The 20,229-nt window shown below is 38.0% G+C and overlaps 1 protein-coding gene across 3 annotated transcripts in view; it reads left to right on the forward strand.

The window, feature by feature from the left end:
- Positions 1 to 18,846, forward strand: part of PRTG (protogenin) — a 143,410-nt gene extending 124,564 nt beyond the window's left edge. For all 3 annotated transcript variants that reach the window (XM_001928492.6, XM_021094927.1, XM_021094921.1), the window contains 5 exons: positions 4,423 to 4,605; positions 6,042 to 6,162; positions 7,979 to 8,144; positions 10,746 to 10,850; positions 11,546 to 18,846. In XM_001928492.6, the coding sequence (XP_001928527.1) occupies positions 4,423 to 4,605; positions 6,042 to 6,162; positions 7,979 to 8,144; positions 10,746 to 10,850; positions 11,546 to 11,950 (980 nt within the window). In that variant the 3' untranslated portion in view covers positions 11,951 to 18,846. The remainder of the gene's footprint in view (positions 1 to 4,422; positions 4,606 to 6,041; positions 6,163 to 7,978; positions 8,145 to 10,745; positions 10,851 to 11,545) is intronic.

Consider the following 20,229-nt stretch of genomic DNA (forward strand, 5'->3'; position numbering starts at 1 on the left):
TTTCTGGACTCTGTTCCTCACAGTTTTAATTTCCCAGGATCATAAAAGTGCCCTGCCTAAAAAAAAAAAAAAAAAGTTCCAGAACCAAACAGTTTGAGAACATCATATACCACTTCCTCCTATTAGAAATTGACATTGGAAATTAAAGTCCTTCAGTAAAGGACTCCATTTAATGTAACATTTGCCAAAGAAATTGGACTACTAATAGTAAGAATATATTGATTTATTAAATGACCTTTTATTGAGTGATTACTGAATGCCAGGCTCTCTTCTAGGCATTGGCTGTAACACACTGAACAAACAGTATCCTTTTCTCATTGGTGCTTACATCTCAGGTAGCAGACAAAAAACAAATATATAAATATTCCAGTAGTATCATAAGTGCTATGAAGAAAGCCACAGAAGGGGAAAGAATAAAGTGATGGAGGTAGTGAGGTAAGTCCTTTTGGAAGAATTGACACTTGAGCAGAGCCATATGATATCTGGGGGAAGAACAAGGGCCCTGAGACAGAAGTGTACTTGGCATTTTAGAGGAACATTGAGATGGCCAGCAAGACTAGAGTGAAGGAAAGAGTAAGAAGTGGGAAATGAAGTGGGGAGGTAGCCAGGGGAAGGAAGATTTTGTGGACCACAGACTTTATTCTAAGACTGATGGAAGACATTGAGGACTTTTAATTAAAAGGATTACTCTGGTAGCCTCCTAAAAGGCTTACCTGAAAAGTTGACCACAAGAAGGTTAGAGTAGAGCTTAGGAGATGGTTTGATACACAAGGTCCATGTGAGAGTTAATGGGAGATAAGAGTTAATGGGACAGATAAGATAATTAGAAGCTCTTAGAACGTAATTTGAAAGAATAGCCTACTTGATTTGCCACAGATTGATATGGGATGTGAGAAAAGAAAAGTAAAATTGGTGGGGAAAAGAAAAATTTGGTTTTGAACATGTTTAATTTGAGATGTCCAGGTAGAGAGGTTGAGGAAGCACTGGGAGGGTTTATTTTATGGAGTAGTGTGGACTAGTGGAATAACAGAAGTCATCAGTGTGGATGGAGATGATATTTAAAACTGAAACTAGAAAAAAAATCACTTAGCATGGACAGAAAAGAGAAAGGAGTAAGACTACACTCACGGGCATTTAATCCAGGGCTCTTGGCCTTCTTAATCCATAGAAATTGATAAGCACCAGACAGGAAAATTCAGGCAAGGCTCTAATTGGGGCCCTTGCTGCAGCAGGGGAGTGAAAACAAACAACAGATTGCCTTGCTAGCTTGTGCCCTGAGGTCACAGTGGGGGCTGGTCCTTATATGGAGCAACTGTAGGAATGGGTCCAGGGGTTGGGCAAGAGGGGTGGCTTAGGTGGTCTTTCCACCCCTTTGGTGGTGGTGTGTGCAGGACATAGACTCTACTTTTGCTTCTGTCACCCTGGTTTTGCTCTGCACTCTTCAGAAGTGGCAATTGACTTTTTAGGTTTTTTGTATCCTCTTGCCCATAATTTGCTCCAACTGCCCCATATAATTTTTAGTCCCTTAGAGTTTCGTTTGTATGTTGTTGCTCAAAGAGATGTTTGTACAGGTGCAAGCATTGCAGCCACTGCAACAAATAGTCCCAGGTTCCCTCCTGTTGCACAACCTTGAATCTCACCCTTTGCTTTTATATTTTAACTGAACATTCCTTTTGTAACACACATCTCATATTTTAATATAAATTCAGTTGATATTTACTGAGAATTATTTGTATAAAGTATTATGCTAGCCACCTTCAGCAGTTAAAATGTGAAAAATTGTTCTGTTTTCCAGAAAGGGAAGAAGGGGAGATCAGGAGTAAGGAAGAAGACTTACTTTCATTGAGCATATATATGTGTGTGTCAGACACTTGCCCATGATAGTTTATTTAATCCTTGTAATAATTATATTGTTACTGACCAGGGTTCTTGGACTCTTTAATCAATAGAAATTGATAAGAGGCCAGCCAAATTCAGGCAAGGCTTTATTAAGACTCAGCACAAGGGAGTGAAAACAAGTAACAGGCTCCCTTGCTCACTCCCTAAGAGGGGCAAGCTGCTCTCTTAAATAGGGTCAGGGTAGGGATGGGTCCTGGCATGGGGCTGAAGGGCTGGCTTAGGCGATCCGCCTTCCCTCAGGGGTGCTGTGTGCAGGGCGCATGCATAGTGCCTTGCTTTTCCTCCCAAGCCTCCAAAGTGGCAGTTGAGTTTTTGGGTTTTTTTTTTTTTTTTTTTTTTTATCTTTTAGTTCATAATTTGCCCCAGACTGTGCATGCACACAGTTATTTTTAGTCCCTTATAGTTTTCTTTTTTGTGTGTGTGTGTGTGTGTTTTGTTGCTCAAGGAGGTGAGACTTCTGTCAAGGTACAAGCACTGCAGCAGAGTGTCCCAGGTCCCAGCCTGTTTCAATAAGAGTTGGGAATTATTGCTCTCATAAGGAAAGTAAAGTTCTGTGACATGCCCCAAGTTGCAAATTACTTAGTTGGTAACATGCCAGGATTTGATCAGCATTGATCCAAGGCTGAGCTTATTACACTGTCTGGTCTGTGAAACTTCTAGTCTGCTAAAGATTCAGACACATGTAAAAGGCTAGAGACCAAAATAATCATACCAGCAGGAATTGAGACAGTTTGCTGGAAGAATATGGGGACAGTCAGATGGCTTTAATATTTGGAAGCTCCTTTAACTGTGCTCAGAGAAGAACCGGAATGTTACAGTTTCCTTTTTTGTCTGAAGGAAGACTGGGAGACAAGGGAGCAGGCATACCCACATACTCATCAGCTTGTAATATTTAAATTAAGTGCAAGAATTTTAATTTCAGGTAGTGATTGATTTTGCCAAGTGCTTTCTAAAATGAAATGTACTCTGTGATAAAATGGAAACTCTGTTTATTTATATGTCTATTTGTGAAGAAATTGAAATATCCTTCCTTCTAGCTAATTGTAACATGTTGCAATACATTGTTGCTTTTGTAACAGTGGAAAGACTCTTTCTGATTCTAAATAGGGGTCAGTTGTTTATTTAACAGTTGTGTACTCAAGTAGCTCACACCCTCTCCAGGCCAAGTTGAAACCAGAGCTCAAGAAAACAAACTGGGTTCAGCTGCTTGTGCTGCCACTGGGTTGGGCTACCTCCCACCATGTGACCTGCAGAGGTGGCCTCTGAATCATGACCTCAGCTCTAAGATCAAACTTGCATGATGAAATACACTGTAGCAAGTGCACTAGAGTAGCCAGCTCTGACCTGGAGGTGACTGCTGAAATCTCTTGTAAGCTTCTGAAGCTATTCTAAGGCTGCCCTGCCTCTGGAAAAAATGAGAAGCAGCACCTTAGGGAAACTAAGTTTTCCTGTGAAAATCCATCCACAAACGCAGCGCAGGAACTATTTCCTGACAGAATTTCTATTACACCTTCTTTCTTAATATTAGGACTAATTCCTAGGGTGGGAATCCCTTTTGTAGGAAAAATACTTTTGTGCTGTGGTAGAACAAGAGTGGAAAGACACCTCCACCCCACCCCCGACAAGAAATAGCAGTGCCCAAGTAAAACTCCTTCATAGCAGTAATGCCATCAGAGAAGGGACCTTTCAGTACAAAATATATGTAAGTGTAAGTGATTATTTTTGGAGAGAAGTAGATGCTAGTCGGGCTGCTGTGATAATTTTGATGCTAATCTGAGGTCTAGAGCTTCAGCACTTAGGTTTCTACGTACTTTTAGTATTTTCTTGCCTATTAACATTCAAGAAATCTTAAATAATGATTAGGAGAATAAAAAATATATTAATACTTGCAAAAATAATTGTGCTGTTTCTAATTTAAGAAATAAGAACAAAATCATCTATCAGAACAATTACCATAAATGGTTTAAACATTTCTGAGAGGAAAAAAAAGACTCTACATTAGATTTTTAAAGTCTAATTGTAATTGTTGAATCTGAAATCATTGTGTTATTTTCTCTGTACTTATATTTGAAATATCCCATAAGAAAGTGTTTTTAATGCTTTGTTTCCATACCTACATAAACAGTAAAACATTGTATATATATGCTTATATCTTTGATAAAAAAATATGTATATGCTTACTTATAAAAATAAAAAAAAATACATGCTTCTTTTATAAGATCATTATAAAATTGCAGAGAAGGTTTATGTAGGGCAGGGTGCATGGCACAATGTTAAATGAAAACCCTAGGATATAAAAATGCATGTAGTAAATATGTATTCACACATGTACGGTACACGCACACACACGCGCTTGAAATACACCAAAATGTTAACATTAGGAGGTTGTCAGTTTTATTTATATTAATCTTTTTTTACAGATGTTCTACTTTTATAATCACAAAGATATTTTATCCGTGATTGTGTGATTGTTAGAATGACCAAAAGATGAAGTTTATTTAATTTTAATTGATATATTTATAGGGGCGATAACCATGGCTTTACTAGAAAACCTGGTGGCAGGAAATATATACATTGTGAAGATATCTGCATCCAATGAGGTGGGAGAAGGACCCTTTTCAAATTCTGTGGAGCTGGCAGTACTTCCAAAGGAAAGCCCTGAATCAAATCAGAGGCCCAAGCGTTTAGATTCTGCTGATGCCAAAGGTCTGTATCCTGCCACAACCATTGTTTTCCTTAGGGAAAGAAAGAACACATATTTTTTTTCCAGCTCCCCTCTGCTCTGTTTCCACTTCTACCATGTCATATCCCTAAACCTGTACTTGGCTCCTTGAATGGTTACTGGGGAGGCTCTGATGCTGTGAGGGTGGATGGCTCTAGCTGCAGTCCTAGAAGTAGACACACTAACCTCAGAATTTACTACAGTTTTCAACTACTGTCTGCCCAGCTACTCTTCCTAACTGGGGAGCCACCAGGATGCAAAAGTCACACCACCTGGAAACTGATGGGAGTAAGCATCCTAGGAGGTTTTGTGGAAATAAACAGAAGTGGCGGTTGTGGTGTTCAGGCTAAGAGCATGGTTTTCATTAAGAGTTTTCAGCATACACACACACAGCCTTTCCAGAGAGAAAGTTGTTTCTCTCCAGAAAGCAATTGGAAAAAATATCTTTAAAGAGCCACTCTCATCCCCACTCAGGGCTTTGTCTTTCTGTTCTGAATGAAGCGGCAGGGGGAGGTGGCTGTGACACAGGACTAGACACCTCCTTTGCCTCCTCTGTGGGGGAGTAAGTCTCTGTGGTCATGGGGGTGCGGTGAGGACTGTGTGTGTTATTGGAGGGAGTGAGGGACACTGGGAAGGAAAGAGAGAAACAGAAAGGTAGGGCAGTCACAGGAAAGAGGTAGCCAGAGTAGCTGCCATATCATCAGGGGAAGCTGGAGCAAGGCTTATGTTTGCTTCTCAAGTACCTTCTTTGGAGTTCCCCAGTGGCTCAGTGAGTTAAGATCTTGTGTTGTCATTGCTATGGCTGGCTTTGACCCCTGGCCCTGGAATTTCTGCATGCCCCAGGCATGGCCAGAACACCGAACTGATTAAATACCTTGCTAGTCAAAGTATCTAGGGACCAGCATCCTCAATATCACCCAGGAGCTTACCAGATGTGCAGAATTGCCGTGGGTCCTACCCCAGACCTTGTGAATCAGAATTTGACTTTAGCATATATCCTAGTGACTTTTATGCACATTAAAGTTGGAGCAACACTGCTATGTAAATGAAAATATATAAACGGAAAACTAATCTTCAGGGTACATTTCTGCTTCTAAGATAATATGACATGAATACTGTCCTTTGGCCCATCAGTGAAAATCTGTGCCTTGTGCCTTTTATAAATTATGAACTGATGTCATGTTTGATATAGTATAATATGTAGAACTCATATTTAGAATCTTCAATATGAGAAGATAAACCAACTTTAAGGTCACTGATAAAAAAAGTAATACGCATATTTTCCTGCTTAGACACAGATGCTGTCAAAAGTTTTCCTATGAAAGGAAAAAATTATTGAAAGTCTAATATCTGAGAATTGTGATAAATGGAATCATTCATTTTTCTGATTGATCTTGAGTACCTGTGTTTCCCCTTCTAGTTTATTCAGGTTATTACCATCTGGACCAAAAATCAATGACTGGCATTGCTGTAGGTGTTGGCATAGCATTGACCTGCATCCTCATCTGTGTCCTCATCTTGATATACCGAAGTAAAGCCAGGTATGTTTCCTTTGCTAGAGATGTTGTGGTGGTTTAAAAACATTTAAATTACAGTAACCGCAGAAGCAAATTGAAATCAAGTGCTTCTTAGAGTAACTGGGATTTTTCCACTTTAAAATGATTGTATTATTGAGTTCCTACAGCTATAGAGATGTGCTCACTTCACAAGATTATTCTCTTGCCATTTGAAAAAAAATTACTGTGCCCAACAAAGTGCTCTATAAAGTAAGGACATAATTTCCTTTCTTCTTTGGTATTTGGAGAAACACGAAGTATATCCCTCCATTTTTTTTTTAATGATGCAGTCTAATGTGCCTGCTGATTGAGAGGATTCCTTCCTGTCTGGAATATTTTCATATTGAAGTGCCTGCATGCCTGAGTCACTTAGATCTCTGCCCTCACCACTATAGGATGTATGGTTGGGACTCTCTAGACATGGATTAAAACAAGTATAATAACTAAGAATTTGTTCTCTATAAACTCTTGTCAGGCAGTTTCACATGTGGTTTTGACTTCAAATAAATTCTTAACTTTCTTTGAACGTGTATGTTTCTAACCTTTTATATTTTGGCTTTTGCTTTCATTTACTTTCTTAAATTTATTAAATGAAAAAAGTCAAATACACATCATTTTTAGGTAATCTCCATCACTAGATTCACTCCATTATCTTTGTTTTTTTCAGAGTTTATTCTATATGTTTTTGGTACTTGGGCATAGAAACACTCAGAAAACATGTTAATTAAAGAGTTAGTTCTAACCTTTTTTTTTTTTTTTTTTTGCCTTTTCTAGAGTTGCTCCTGCGGCGTATGGAGGTTCCCAGGCTAGGGGTCTAATCGGAGCTGTAGCTGCCGGCCTACAATAGAGCCACAGCAACACAGGATCTGAGCCGTGTCTGCAACCTACACATCTCATGGCAACGCCAGATCCTTAACCCACTGAGCAAGGCCAGGGATTGAACCCACCACCTCATGGTCCTAGTCAGATTCGTTAACCACTGTGCCACAACGGGAACTCTGGTTCTAACATTCTTTTGTATATGGAACTGGCTCTCTTTTACTGTCCACAATTCACACTTTAAGAATTTTTAGGAGTTCCTGTTGTGGCTTGTGGTTAATGATCCTGACTGGCATCCACGAGGACGCAGGTTCTGTCCCTGACCTCGTTCAGTGGGTTAAGGATCCAGGGTTGCTGTGAGCTGTGGTGTAGCTTGCAGATGTGGCTTTGATCTGGCGTTTCTGTGGCTGTGGTGTAAGCCACCAGCTACAGCTCTGATAGGACCCCTAGCCTGGGAACCTCCATATGCCGAGGGTGCGGCCCTAGAATGACAGAAAGACCCCCCAAAAAAGTTTAAAGAAATAGAATTTTTGGATAAAATACTTATGTACATTGTTTTAGTGATGCCCAAATCTTGCAGAAGTGCTATTGAAAATCTCTCATCACTAATTGTAATGTTGGTGCGACAATTCGCAGACCTAAAGGACAACATGTAAATTTTTAAAATTATAGTTTCTATGTATATTATAAATAATCAACAATAATAAATAATGGTACTTTGTAAATATTAAGATTTTTTACTAGGTGTTTGCAAAATAGATTTGGGGGCAAAAAGAAACAATCTTTCTCAAATCATAAAAGTTTGCAGCAGTGAGTTGGAGTTAAAAATCTAGTATTCACTTTCTAAAGATATTTGAGAAGCAAGCCCTAAGGAGCCCCATTGTTGGCAAAGTTGTAAACTTCACAGATTTCACCAAGTTTTGTACGTTTGCCTCTATCTGGTTATAGATTTAGAATATTTCCTTTTCTTGTAACATTTCAGGAAATCATCTGCCTCCAAGACGGCACAGAATGGATCACAACAGTTACCTCGTACCAGTGCCTCCCTGGCCAGTGGGCATGAGGTAGGAAAGAACCTGGAAAGAGCTGTAGAAAATGAAGAGTCCTTAATGCCAATGATCATGCCAAACAGCTTCATTGATGCCAAGGTACTGTGGGCTGAGGGACTGTCGTGCTCTGTAATCCTTCCCACGTTTGTCTTCTTTTTATGCGCAAAATCTTCCTACCAAAAAAATTACATGTCAAATGTATTATGTCCACACTCCACATGATGAAATGTGAAGCCATTTCACCCAGATCCTTCCTTGCATAAAATTCTTGGGGAGAAGAAGAGATAGATAAAAGAATAAAAGATGAAAAAGATAAAAAGAAAAAAGTAAGTAATATAAGTTTAATTAGTTTGGATTATATGGAGCTGAGATGTCTTATGAATAAGGACACTAGAGTCATTGGTCCATATTTACTGTAATTTGGATTGTTCTGTATATACTGGATAGATGATTTTTTATTAATACACTCTAAACTTAGTTGATTTGGGAATTGAATGGGGAGCATCAGAACATTCTAGGTATGAATGACATTTTTAGAAATATGAAATGTCTAAATAGATATCTCAAGACCCTTCCCTTTATGGCCTTAGGAAGTTGGATATAGTAAAGAAATGTCATTGGAGGATGTTACTTGATGTGCTTTCCACTATAGGTAATAATAATACAGTGATAAGCAATAAGAATACCAGCTGAGGAGTTCCCACAGTGGCACACAGAAACAAATCTTACTAGGAACCATGAGGTTGCGGGTTCCATCCCTGGCCTCACTCAGTGGGTTAAGGATCCTGTGTTGCCGTGAGCTGTGGTGTAGGTCGCAGATGCAGCTCAGATCTGGCATTGCTGTGGCTGTGGTGTAGGCCAGCAGCTGTGGTTCTGATTCAACCCCTAGTCTGGGAACCTCCATGTGCCACAGGGTGCAGCCCTAAAAAGACAAAAAAAAAAAAAAAAAAAGAATACTCGCTGAAAATTATTTTTAGTCACATTGCAACATTAGATATTGTGCATTATCATAATAGCTCTCATAATCATTGTGTTATAAATCAGGTATCTGCAAACTATAATCCAGCCCAAGTCAGCCTGCATTTTGTTGTGGAATGCTATCTCTGACCTAAGTGTGTTTTTCACTTTTTTTTTTTTTTTTTTTTACTGTACCCATGGCATGCGTTAGTTCCCGGGCCAGGGATTAAGCCCTTGCCAAAGCGTTATCAATGCCAGATTCTTGACCCACTAAGCCACCAAGGAACTCCTGTGTTTTACGTTTTTAAAAGAGAGCTTGGAGGGGGAAAAGAAGAGGAAATAGGACAGGCCTTGTGTGGTCTGCAAAGCCTAAGACATTTACCATCTGCCCCTTGACAGAAAAATTGCCAGATACTGCTAAATTCTTCTTCCTCAACTATTCCCCAAATTTAGAATATCAAAAATGTAACAAAATGTCAGGCAACTTGAATATTAAATGTTACACAATTTTATTTAACAGATTCAATTTAGTTGTATCTAGCACAGTACTGTATATATATTATGGGGAAATAATAATGAATTGATTTTTGCGACCCCTGTTGTCTTTTTTGTTTGTAGCTTAATTTAGCTTTTATTTTCTGGTACAAATGTAGGCCATTTTATTTCAAATTAATCTGGAACATTAGAACCTAAAGCTTTTAAATATGCACCAAAAAAATAGTAACATACACTGTCATTCAGTTTTTCCAAACTTGGAACTATACATGAGAAAGGATTGAGGAGAAGTGAAGTGGGGAGGAAAAGAAGGAGAATCTAAAGTGAGGCAGAACAGAGAAGGGGACTGTGGTAAAGCAGAGAAGCCACATTGGGGGATAGGTCCCTGAATTCCCTGGGGTTACCCTTAGAGGTAATCCCCCATCGCTTGCCATTATGTTGAGCACATGCCAATCCATTTTTCTCTTCATAAATCCTTTTTAAAATTTTTTGACCATGTGGAAAAGTTGAAAAAATATAGTGAATAATGCACAAATAATTATATCATTCCATACCTCTCTCTCTCTCTCTGTCATTTGAAAATAAGTTTTGGAATCATTACACTTCATCCCAAATACTTCAGCCTATCTCTTTCTTCTTCTTCTTCTTTTTTTTTTTTTTTTTTTTGTCTTTTAGGGTCGCACCTGGGGCAGATGGAGGTTCCCAGGCTAGGGGTCGAATTAGAGGTATAGCTGCCACCCTACACCACAGCCACAGCAACTCGGGGCCCGAGCCATGTCTGCAACCTACACCACAGCTTATGGCAATGGCAGATCCCCAACCCACTGAGCAAGGCCAGGAATCAAACCTGCATCCTATGGATACTAGTCAGATTCTTCTCCACTGATGGCAACTCCCCCCCCCTTTTTTTTTCTTTTTAATTTTATGGGCACACCCATGGCTTATAGAAGGTCCTGGGCCAGCGATTGAATCTCAGCCACAGCTGCAACCTATGAATAACTGCTGGGTCTTTTAAACCACTGCACCTGCCAGAACTGGACCTAAACCTCTACAGTCAGATTCTTCACCCAGAGGCGCCACAGTGGGACCTGCTATATAGCTCTCTTCTGTTATACCTTTTTGATCACTAACAAATACCTTGTGTAAAAGAAGAAATAATATCTGTGATCATTTTTTTCTTTTAATGTTTAAAAATTTGTGTACTAATTATAAAAAATAAATGTACATTTTTCCCTTTTATATCTCCAGGGAGGAACTGACCTGATAATTAATAGCTATGGTCCTATCATTAAAAACAACCCTAAGAAAAAATGGCTTTTTTTCCAAGATCCTAAGAAGATAAAAGCTGAGCAGGTAACTCACCTAAATGGGGGAAATCTTTGGCTACCTGTGGTATGTGAGGTAATAATTTGAAAAAGAATAAAATGTAAATAGGTGCTTTTTAAAAACTTCCATGTTCTTTTGGGATGTGATGTTATTAATTTGGGGCGTGACTCTATGGAAAGCTGTGGGGATTGATCACTAAAATGACCATTGGCATAGTAATCAGAGCCATGATTTTCAGTGGGGACTGGGGGGTAGTGGAGAAAGGGATGGGGCAGGAGCCCACATCAAAATCACAGAAGAAGCCTTTTGACACTTGACACTTCACTCACCCTTTGATTCTGATTTGCTCCCCTCCTCAAGAACCAAGACTTCAATGGTTCCTTAATGATGATAAACCTTTTACTTATGTACTTGAGCAGTCTCCTATCTCAGAATCTATAGAACATGTAAAATCAGATTTTTTTTTTTTTTTTTTATGGCTGCACCTGCAGCATATGCAAGTTCGCAGGCTAGGGGTCGAATTGGAGCTGCAGCTGCTGGCCTACGCCAGAGCCACAGCAACTCAGGATCCCTAACCCACTGAGCAAGGCCAGGGATCAAACCCACATCCTCATGGACACTGGTCAGGTTTGTTAACCCTGAGCCATAATGGGAACTCCCTAGATTTGTTGTTTTTAAGAATGTCTGTTATCACTGATGGTGTTTCATGTATTTTTGCCTAGCCTCAAAGAAGGTTCACTCAAGTGGTCTGCTTTTACCAGCCAGGGACTACGGTGTTAATCAGTGATGAAGACTCCCCCAGCTCCCCCGGTCAAACGGCCAGCTTCCCAAGACCGTTTGGTGTAGCAGCTGATACTGAGCATTCAGCAAATAGCGAAGGCAGCCACGAAACTGGGGATTCTGGAAGGTTCTCCCACGAGTCAAATGATGAAATACACCTGTCCTCAGTTATAAGTACCACACCCCTGACCCCCAGTTCCCTCACTGGCAGTGATTCAGGTGGGGCTCCCTCGATGAGAAAGTGTGAAGAGCCTGCGGTGTTGGCGGAGGCTGAGGACCCTTCCTCCTCAGTCCTGCAACTGCCATCTGCCCCAGTCTGCTTTGACAAGAAGGATTTTCCAATCTAGACAGCCATGTCCAGGTATTCTCACCTTCAAGTCTGTTCGAAGGACAATGAACAGGGAGCCAGAGCCTTTTGTGAAAATCTTGATGTCTTATTGGGTGTTTTACCTTTTTTGAATGTGGTTTTTTTTTTTTTTTTTTTTTTAATCTTTAAGCTCATGTATTTTGAATGTTTCATTGTCAGCAATGTGAAAAGACAGTCAAGATACTTGACTGGACTGTAAAATATATCACTGGAGCAAAGGGAAGACTTTGGAAAGCCCTTTTGCTGACTATCTACCTCAGTTTGCCAGATGGCAAACTCAGAAGACAGCTTTGTTACCTCGTTTGTTGTGATAGTTTATCTTGGCTACGTAACCAATGATACTTCCTAGTAGCATTTTGTTTTCATTGCTGTATGTGTAATGTGTGTGATCAAAGGAGTCATATAGGTAGATGAGTAAGAATGTTTATCTGAAGCTCTGATTTTAAAAAATCAACAACAATAAGCTATGACATCAGCTTGGTTTGGATAATTTAATGCCTCTGGCTGTGAGGGCAGAAACCACTGAGAAGAGAAAAGGGGGGGGGACTATTGACTTTACTGAATGACCAAAACAAACAAACAAACAAACAAACAAGCCTCTCTTTTGAGAATAGAACTGTTCAGTAGCATACAGGGAATGCTATTGCTTCAAGGGCCTTTATGCCATGGGCATTAGAGTCCGAGTACTTTATCTGCTGTGTCCCCAAACCTCAGCCTGCATAGAAGCTGTGCCTTTTCTACCTGCCCCTTGCCTGACAGTTGGCCAAAGGCTGCACTGTCTAGTTTGCAAAGCATCCTCAGCTTTTCCAGAATTAGTTGCAAAACTCCTTGCAGAAAACAGATTTTTAAAGAGACTAGGTTAGGAGTTTGTTTGTTTTTTTAATTCCAACTTGGCTTAGAGGGGTAAAGAAATTTCATTAAATATTAAGAATGAAGATGAATGCAACAATAGACAGTCAGATGACCTTGAAGTTATCACAGTAACAGTGCCTTCCAATATATATTGTGAAATTCTTTGCCTTATACTTTTTTAGTATTCATGAAGTTATTCAGGACAAGGGTACAAAAAGTTGCCTTAGAAGTTTCATGGATTTTATCAGTAGCTATTTTGAGGTACAGTATTTTATCAAGGCATTTTGGTTTGTTTTCATGCAGGTTTTATTTAGGAATAACTATTCACACTTCTACTAATTTGCTTGTATTTTTCTCAATTCTTAAGAGAATTTGGTACTCTTGATTTAATCTTCCTTTGCTTTCAATGCTGTGAATGAGGAATGCTAACTCCAGAAGTGACTTAATTCTCTTGCTGGTTTGAAATCAGTAAACTGTTTACTTAGCCACATAGAATAGGCCTTTTCTCAGTTATGAGGCAGTTACCTATTAGGTGCCCAACAGTGGGAAAGGATAAAGAATTAAACACATGGTATGGAGAGGGGGCTCCCTTATCCTTTTAAAAGTATTGTTTCAAATATCTGGAAATGACTTTGGGTCCTCTTTTTAAAAGAAATCTTAATGAGTTTCCCCCTTGAAAGTCCTTGTTTATAGACAGGCTGGGGGTGGGGGTCATGTTAAATGGTGTTCTAAAGCCAAAAAAATATTACTGGGTAACAGTCCCACCTCTGTCATCTTCTGTCCCAGTGTCTGATGATACATTTGGGGGTTGTTCTTTAATCTGTAGTTTGGTGCCAAATTGGATGTGTTCAGAAGCAGACCAACATTAAGTGTGAGGATCTACTTCTGAACTAAATTCAAAGTCCCCCATTTAGTTATCTAAGTATGGGCTTCATGGCAAGACAAAAAAGCAGAGCTTTAATGAACAATCTGAGGCAAGGAAAAAATGCTGCTCCTGCCTTTATAGCTCCTGGTTTATACTACCTCCTTTTAAAGTTATTCTAGTGTTATTTTTTTTCCTGTACTCAGGGAACATTGTGTTACTTTTGAGCTGCCTCATGGAAGCATGGGCAAATTGACAGGGTATGGCGTTTTTTGGTTTGTTAGTAGAAATATGTGGGGCCAACTTTTTATCAGTGTCTAAAACTAAGGAATACAATGAGTTTGTTTTATTTTTTTTAAACTTTCATTAAAAGGCAAACAAAATCTAAAGTTGAAACATCATTCATCATGTCTAGGACTCTATAAATTTGAATCACAGTAAAAGCCTAAAATGATGATCCGAAGTCCTTGAGGAAAGTATTTTGTTTGTTTTGTTTTTGATGAATAGGCCCATAGTTACTGTAGATCTTTAGGCTATAACTATTTGCTAATTATTTACCAGTACATTTTTTACTCTTTCCCTTTTTCATTTTGTTCTTATACAAGATTTGTTCACAATAATCCTGTTACCAAAGAATTTTCAGTAGAAAGTGAAAATTTGACTATGAGTTCCCCCCAAATTGAATTATCTAGAAACATCTATAGGTTATGAAGCTTATACAAGTAGTTACTAACCCAGAATAATAGGGTTTATATTGATTGTTGTAGTAATTAGACTAGTAATTTTAACTACCTTATTGTTACCACAGCATTTAAAATAAGTTTTTTACCAGCAGATAGTTCCAAAGAATTTCAAGTGTAATTTTTTTTCTTCAGCCAGTAATCTTCAGCTGTACAGTATTAGAGTATTTTGAAATTGCTGAAACTACTCGTTGGAGAGAAAAAAAATTTTTTTCACCAAAGATAAATATTTTGGTCTCATTGAAATATTTAGTGTACACCAAAGACTACTTTTTACTTGGCCAAAGCTAGCTTCTTTGAAGTCTTAAGTATGAAATTGTAACTAAAATGTGAAGGTTCTCACTCATCTCTCATAGTGGTGCTACTTCATGGGATTTCACTTGGAAGGGGCTAATATGCAGACAGTAACTATTTTCTTTTCCTAAGACTTACTTGCTCTAAGTACTGATACATGCATGTCGTTTTTATGCCAAATATTACAAGATACTGCTCATCAGTATTTTCATACCAAAGACCATTAAAATATATAGATTAGCCTGTAAGTAAGTAAAGATGAGCAGATTTGAAATAAATTTATTTAGAGGCTGATAGGGAATCTAGCTTTAGTAGCAAAAGATATCAAAAGGCTAAGTTTACATAATTAAAAGCAATACAATTATATTGGTATTTATCAGTGTTTCAATTCAAGTGTTTTTATCAGCAAATTTTTTTTTAAAAAACCAAAGATATTTAAAGTTACTGCCACAAATAGGCAGATTTTTAGTTGTACATTAAACTGTTATTTCTTGTGTTTATGTCAACCAGACTTGTCTCTCCAGAACCCAGTATACAAATGGCATACATAGGGACTTTCCATCAAATCTGCTGATTCAGCCACAGGATGTTTTTGCCAAAAGATGTGATACTTTCCTAAGCACCTTGAGTGTGAGATGTCAACAAAAATATCAGCAGCCTTTTCCGTTGCCGAGCATTATAGCAACCCGTGACTCAGTCTGTGCAGTCTTCCTCCTGCTTAGAGCATTACCTGGTTAACTCTAAAAGCTTGAGCCAGTCCTTTAATAGTAGGGATGTTCTCATCTCTGGGGAGCAGTGGGATTTAACAGGGAAACAAGTCATATCACTGTTTAAGTGAGCTCTATTTGAGAGATGTGCTCTTTAAAGTTGTCCATCAATTGAAATGTTTTAATTGCATGAAGAGAATCTGGTATTCCAAATTTTAGTGGAACCTTGGGTGAAACAAAATTTTTTTTCATAAAATCTGGGCTTTTATGTTTTGATTAGCCTAAAAGGAAGGACATAGCTTTATCCACTAAATGGCTTTAAAAAATCAGCTTTGACACACCAGAGAAATTGGATCCTCCATGAAATACCTTTTATTTGCCTTCGCTTCAAATAAGAGCAGTGCCAACAGTGGGAACAATGACAGGGTTTTGCATTGATTTGTCTTGACTTCATTAAGGACACCTGCCAGAAACTTGCTCATGTTGATGACTCAGGACCATGGTTCAAGTCCATATGAAGACACCTTTGGAAACAATTCAGACTGTCACAAAAAAATGGACTTGAAAGTTTGGGGTTTTTTTAAACGCTAGAATATTGAGATAGGGTTCTACCTCAGCAGTGGCTGTAATGATTCACATATATGTTTGTATTTCATTGAATGTAAATTTTAAATACTGAATGTAAAAAAAAAGTTCCAATACATTGAAAGAATCATGATCTAAGACTAAAGATATATTTTGTAGGTTTTGTTCATGACAGTTTGCCACATGTGTCTCTGGTAAAATTGCTTTGGTTTAATAGTCATAATTTCTGTGGGCTCGTGAGCACAGAGTAGAGGGTTCTGGAGATTGCCATACACAACCAGTTGTCTAATTGTGAATTTTATTGATGTCTAGAGAACACATACATAGAATTCTGTGAAGTTGATTTATGCTCAGGACATAAGAACACAGGCTAATGCAATGTGTATGTTTTCAGGCTTTAATCTTCTTAGGTAGGCTTCCCTTGGTAAGCCTTCGAAGGTGTTTAAGATTAACATGACAGTTTTGCATTTTTACCAGACAGATACTGTATTATTTTCTTGTTGCTGCTATAATAAATCACCACAAAGTTGACCTGAAAACAACCCAAATCTACTATCATACAGTTCTATAGGTCAGAAGTCTGACACAGGTCTCAATGGGATAAAAGCAAGGTTCATTTCCTTGTCTTTTTTCTGGCTTTTAGAAGGTGTAGACCCCACCCTCTATCTTCAAAGTCGGCAGCATAGTATCTCTCTGACCCCACTTCCATTATCATGTCTCTTTTTCTGACCCCAACCAGAAAAGGTTCTCCAGTGTTAAGAACTCATATGATTAGACTGGGCCTACCTAGACAATCCAGGATACCCTCCACATCTGAAAATTCTGAACTTAATCATATCTGCAAAATCCCTCTTGCTGTGCTTGGGTTAATGTAGTCAGAGTCCAGGGGTTTGGACGTAGACTTCCATGGGTGCCCATTATTTTGCCTAAAACAGATATAGTATTTCTGTAGAAATTTGATCCCCATAAGATGTCTGTAGCATTACAGAGATTGGAAGTGTGAATCCATGTGCCTCTTGGGGATCTTCAAAATTTCAAAGCTATGAAAACCTTGGCTTACCATCTATCAAATGTATATTAAACTTTCTAAATCACTTGCAAAAACAATTCAGCTTTAAACTTTTTGAATATGTGCTTTATAAATTCATATTTCAGTTCTCTGTGTTTAACAGAATGTTTCCTACATGTTTGGCTCTAACTTTATGGAATTTCATCAGAAATTTTTGAAAGCTGTTCTTACTACAATTGAACTTTCTCTTTTTCTCTGAAGTGATTGTGTTGTTGGGGGAAAGACCTCAAATATAGAGACACAGAGTAGACAAACAGGACCATGCTCAAGTTTATTCTTTACTCTTTTTAAAGCAACATGCACCCTTCTTGACTTTTAAAGCAGGATTTATTTCTTAAGCCTCACCAGCTACTGACTGTCTGGTTTTCAGTTTGATAACCTCTTGATTTTCCATGAGCTTCAGCAAGAGCTTCCACTTAACCTTGTCAGCCTGTACAACTCCTAGGAAATTTTGTCTTTTTTTTTGTCATTCTGCTTTGATTTCAGTAGTTCCTTTTCATAGAAAGCTTTGGATTCCACACCTCTAGTTCTAATTCCTGGATCGTTTCAAGTCAAGCCTTCTTTCAGATTTGAAGGATAGTTTATAATTCTACCCTAATTTTCAGCATTTCTTCAATGAATGAGGTAAGTCTGTTTGTATCATGAGGTATAGACCATGACAATATCCTGAGTAAGGTTAAGAGTCTAGTTGTTTTTCACCCACTTCTGACTCTACGCCTTAGGAAGGGGTAATGCCATTTATTGAGCATATTCAGTGTGCCAAGCACATGCCTTACCCCTGCAAACTGCTACCTCCTGCAAAGTATTATCCCCATTTTAGATGAAACAGGTTTAAAATGTCTCACTATCCACAGATCATAGTTATTAGTAAGTGGCTTAGCCAAGATAGAAACATAGGTTGGTCCAACTCCAGTGTTGGTAGGATTTCTACTGTGGTACATTTTCTTAGTTAATACATGATATTCAGTTACATGGGCTCATAGTGCTTCCACTGTGTCAGCACAGCCTGTCCACAGTCACACCCAGCCAACAGAGAGAAGTCTGTCTTAGTTACATCCACTTACTATTGAAGGAATTTAGGAGGCTGGGCTATATGTCACTCTTCGTCATCTAACCTCCTTCTTTCCTCCTTTAAAACCTTTCATTTCTCTTAGCCAGTATCATGTATGAAAGCTGATGCTTCTGCATAGAGTTGCATCAAATAAGGTGGGCATGGTTTCTGGAGCCCTTAGTCAGGCATTTCCTTGTTAGACTAGGTGTTCAGAATTGGATTTTATCTTTTGTAGTTTTTCTGTAGTCACTATCAAATGGAAATTTATTAAGTAGAAAAAGCCAGGTGTGTAACCAGTCATCATTTCTTACTAGGTCTGAAGAACATAGTTTTTATTTGAATTCAACCTAATTAATTTAGGAGGGAGCAAAGTTTAGGGAGAATCATATAGGAGAACAAGTATAAAGGTAGTCTTTAGCACACTTAAATTCTAGTCCTTGTCCATTTTGAGAACTGTGTGGTAGGAAGGTTCTTAACCTATTTTTGTTCCTTTTCTATCCATGAAATAAGGATAATTTGTTGTGCAGAATGATGCAGTAGTACTTTGAAAACTTAGAAGTGTAAATACTTATGATCTGAAAGTCATTTCTCTAAGGCTGTGAAACATACCTTAATAGATGTGTTTTCTTTACAGGGTCGCCTTGCCAATTACATTTTGCCCATGCTAAAATGAAAAATGTTTGCATTTCCTGTATGCACACCAAAAAAAAAAAAAATAACAGAAGAAAGTGGTCGATGAAAGATGTAAACTGGGATTTAAGCACTCATCTTTAATGTAGGTAAATCTATAAGAGGAACAGGGGAATTTACAGTGCTTTTGAAAATACTGAAAGTGTAATCATCTTATCCTAATTTAAATCTTTTGTTTTTTTTAATATCTTGGTTTTTAAAGATTTAAGGAGAGAGTCTAATATCCCCAGAGGGGTAACGGGGGAAGGACAAAAGTACGTTTTTAGGATTCTTCTCTAACAGACCTACTTTTCCAAGATTATGGAACATTTCCAAATTTCATTAAACTATTTGGAGTAAATTTTATATAAGGCAGTATCTACTGGCATCTAATTCTAGTTTACTCAAGTCAACCTTTAAGGCTTTTTAGCAACAGTTATATGATGATCATCTTTTTTTTAGAGAAAGGAAATTTTTCCCTAGCTTTTCCGTGAACTAGCTAATATCACTCTTCGTATAATCCATGAGATTCTGAATACTTTTCTTGACTTGCTCAAACTTCTATCTTGTGAATAGTTCACAGTAAGTAGACAGTGCTAACTTACAAACGGTATCTTTAAAAATTTGCTACAAAAGCTTATTTTTTTCTATGGAACTGTCTTTAAAAGCAACAACAAAAATACTTAAAAATTTCACCTAAAACATTTTTCTCCCTGTTACCACATTCTTTATTCTGTTTGTAAATGAAAATGATTACCGGTAGTTAGCAATGTGAGCCTGTTACAGAAATTTGCAAAGCCTGAATACACATACATTGCCTTAGCCCATCAGTAGACTAGAGGACATATATTAAGTAAGTTTGTCTGTCTTTGGCTATTGTTGGACAAAATTTTATGTATGTGCACGATTTTTTTTTTCTGTTTTCTTCAAAGATGTGAATTAAATGAAAGTGTGGGAGCCAGTTTTATTATTTCATATTATGAGTGTTCTGGATCCTTTCACTCTGTATACCATTTTCTTGTAAGGGCAGCATTTGCAGACTAGCTAATGGACTCAGAGCTGAGCTATTTTAATTTTATACTTGACTCAGGGGATCAGTTCTGTGAACTCCATTGCATGAAGAAAGCAAATGTTTGCCTTGATTTTGAATGTACCTTTTTAATGTCTTCTTAAAACATATTTTGTTTAATAATGTGGGTTTGTTTTTTTTTTCTAGCATCATAGTAAATATTGCCTAGTATTCCCCTCCAAGGATAGTTTATATACTATCCTACAGGTCATGCCAAAAATGAATAAAAGTTTAAATGCCAAAATGTTTATGAAACTGCTGTCTAAATACTGATTGATTGCACAGTTTAAATAAAAGTTTTCCTTAGTTAAAAAAAAAATGTTTTCTTTTACTCTTCAGTTTTTCTTTTGAGTGATAGAGA

This window comes from Sus scrofa, chromosome 1, assembly GCF_000003025.6.
Source record: "Sus scrofa isolate TJ Tabasco breed Duroc chromosome 1, Sscrofa11.1, whole genome shotgun sequence".
Classification (NCBI taxonomy): domain Eukaryota; kingdom Metazoa; phylum Chordata; class Mammalia; order Artiodactyla; family Suidae; genus Sus; species Sus scrofa.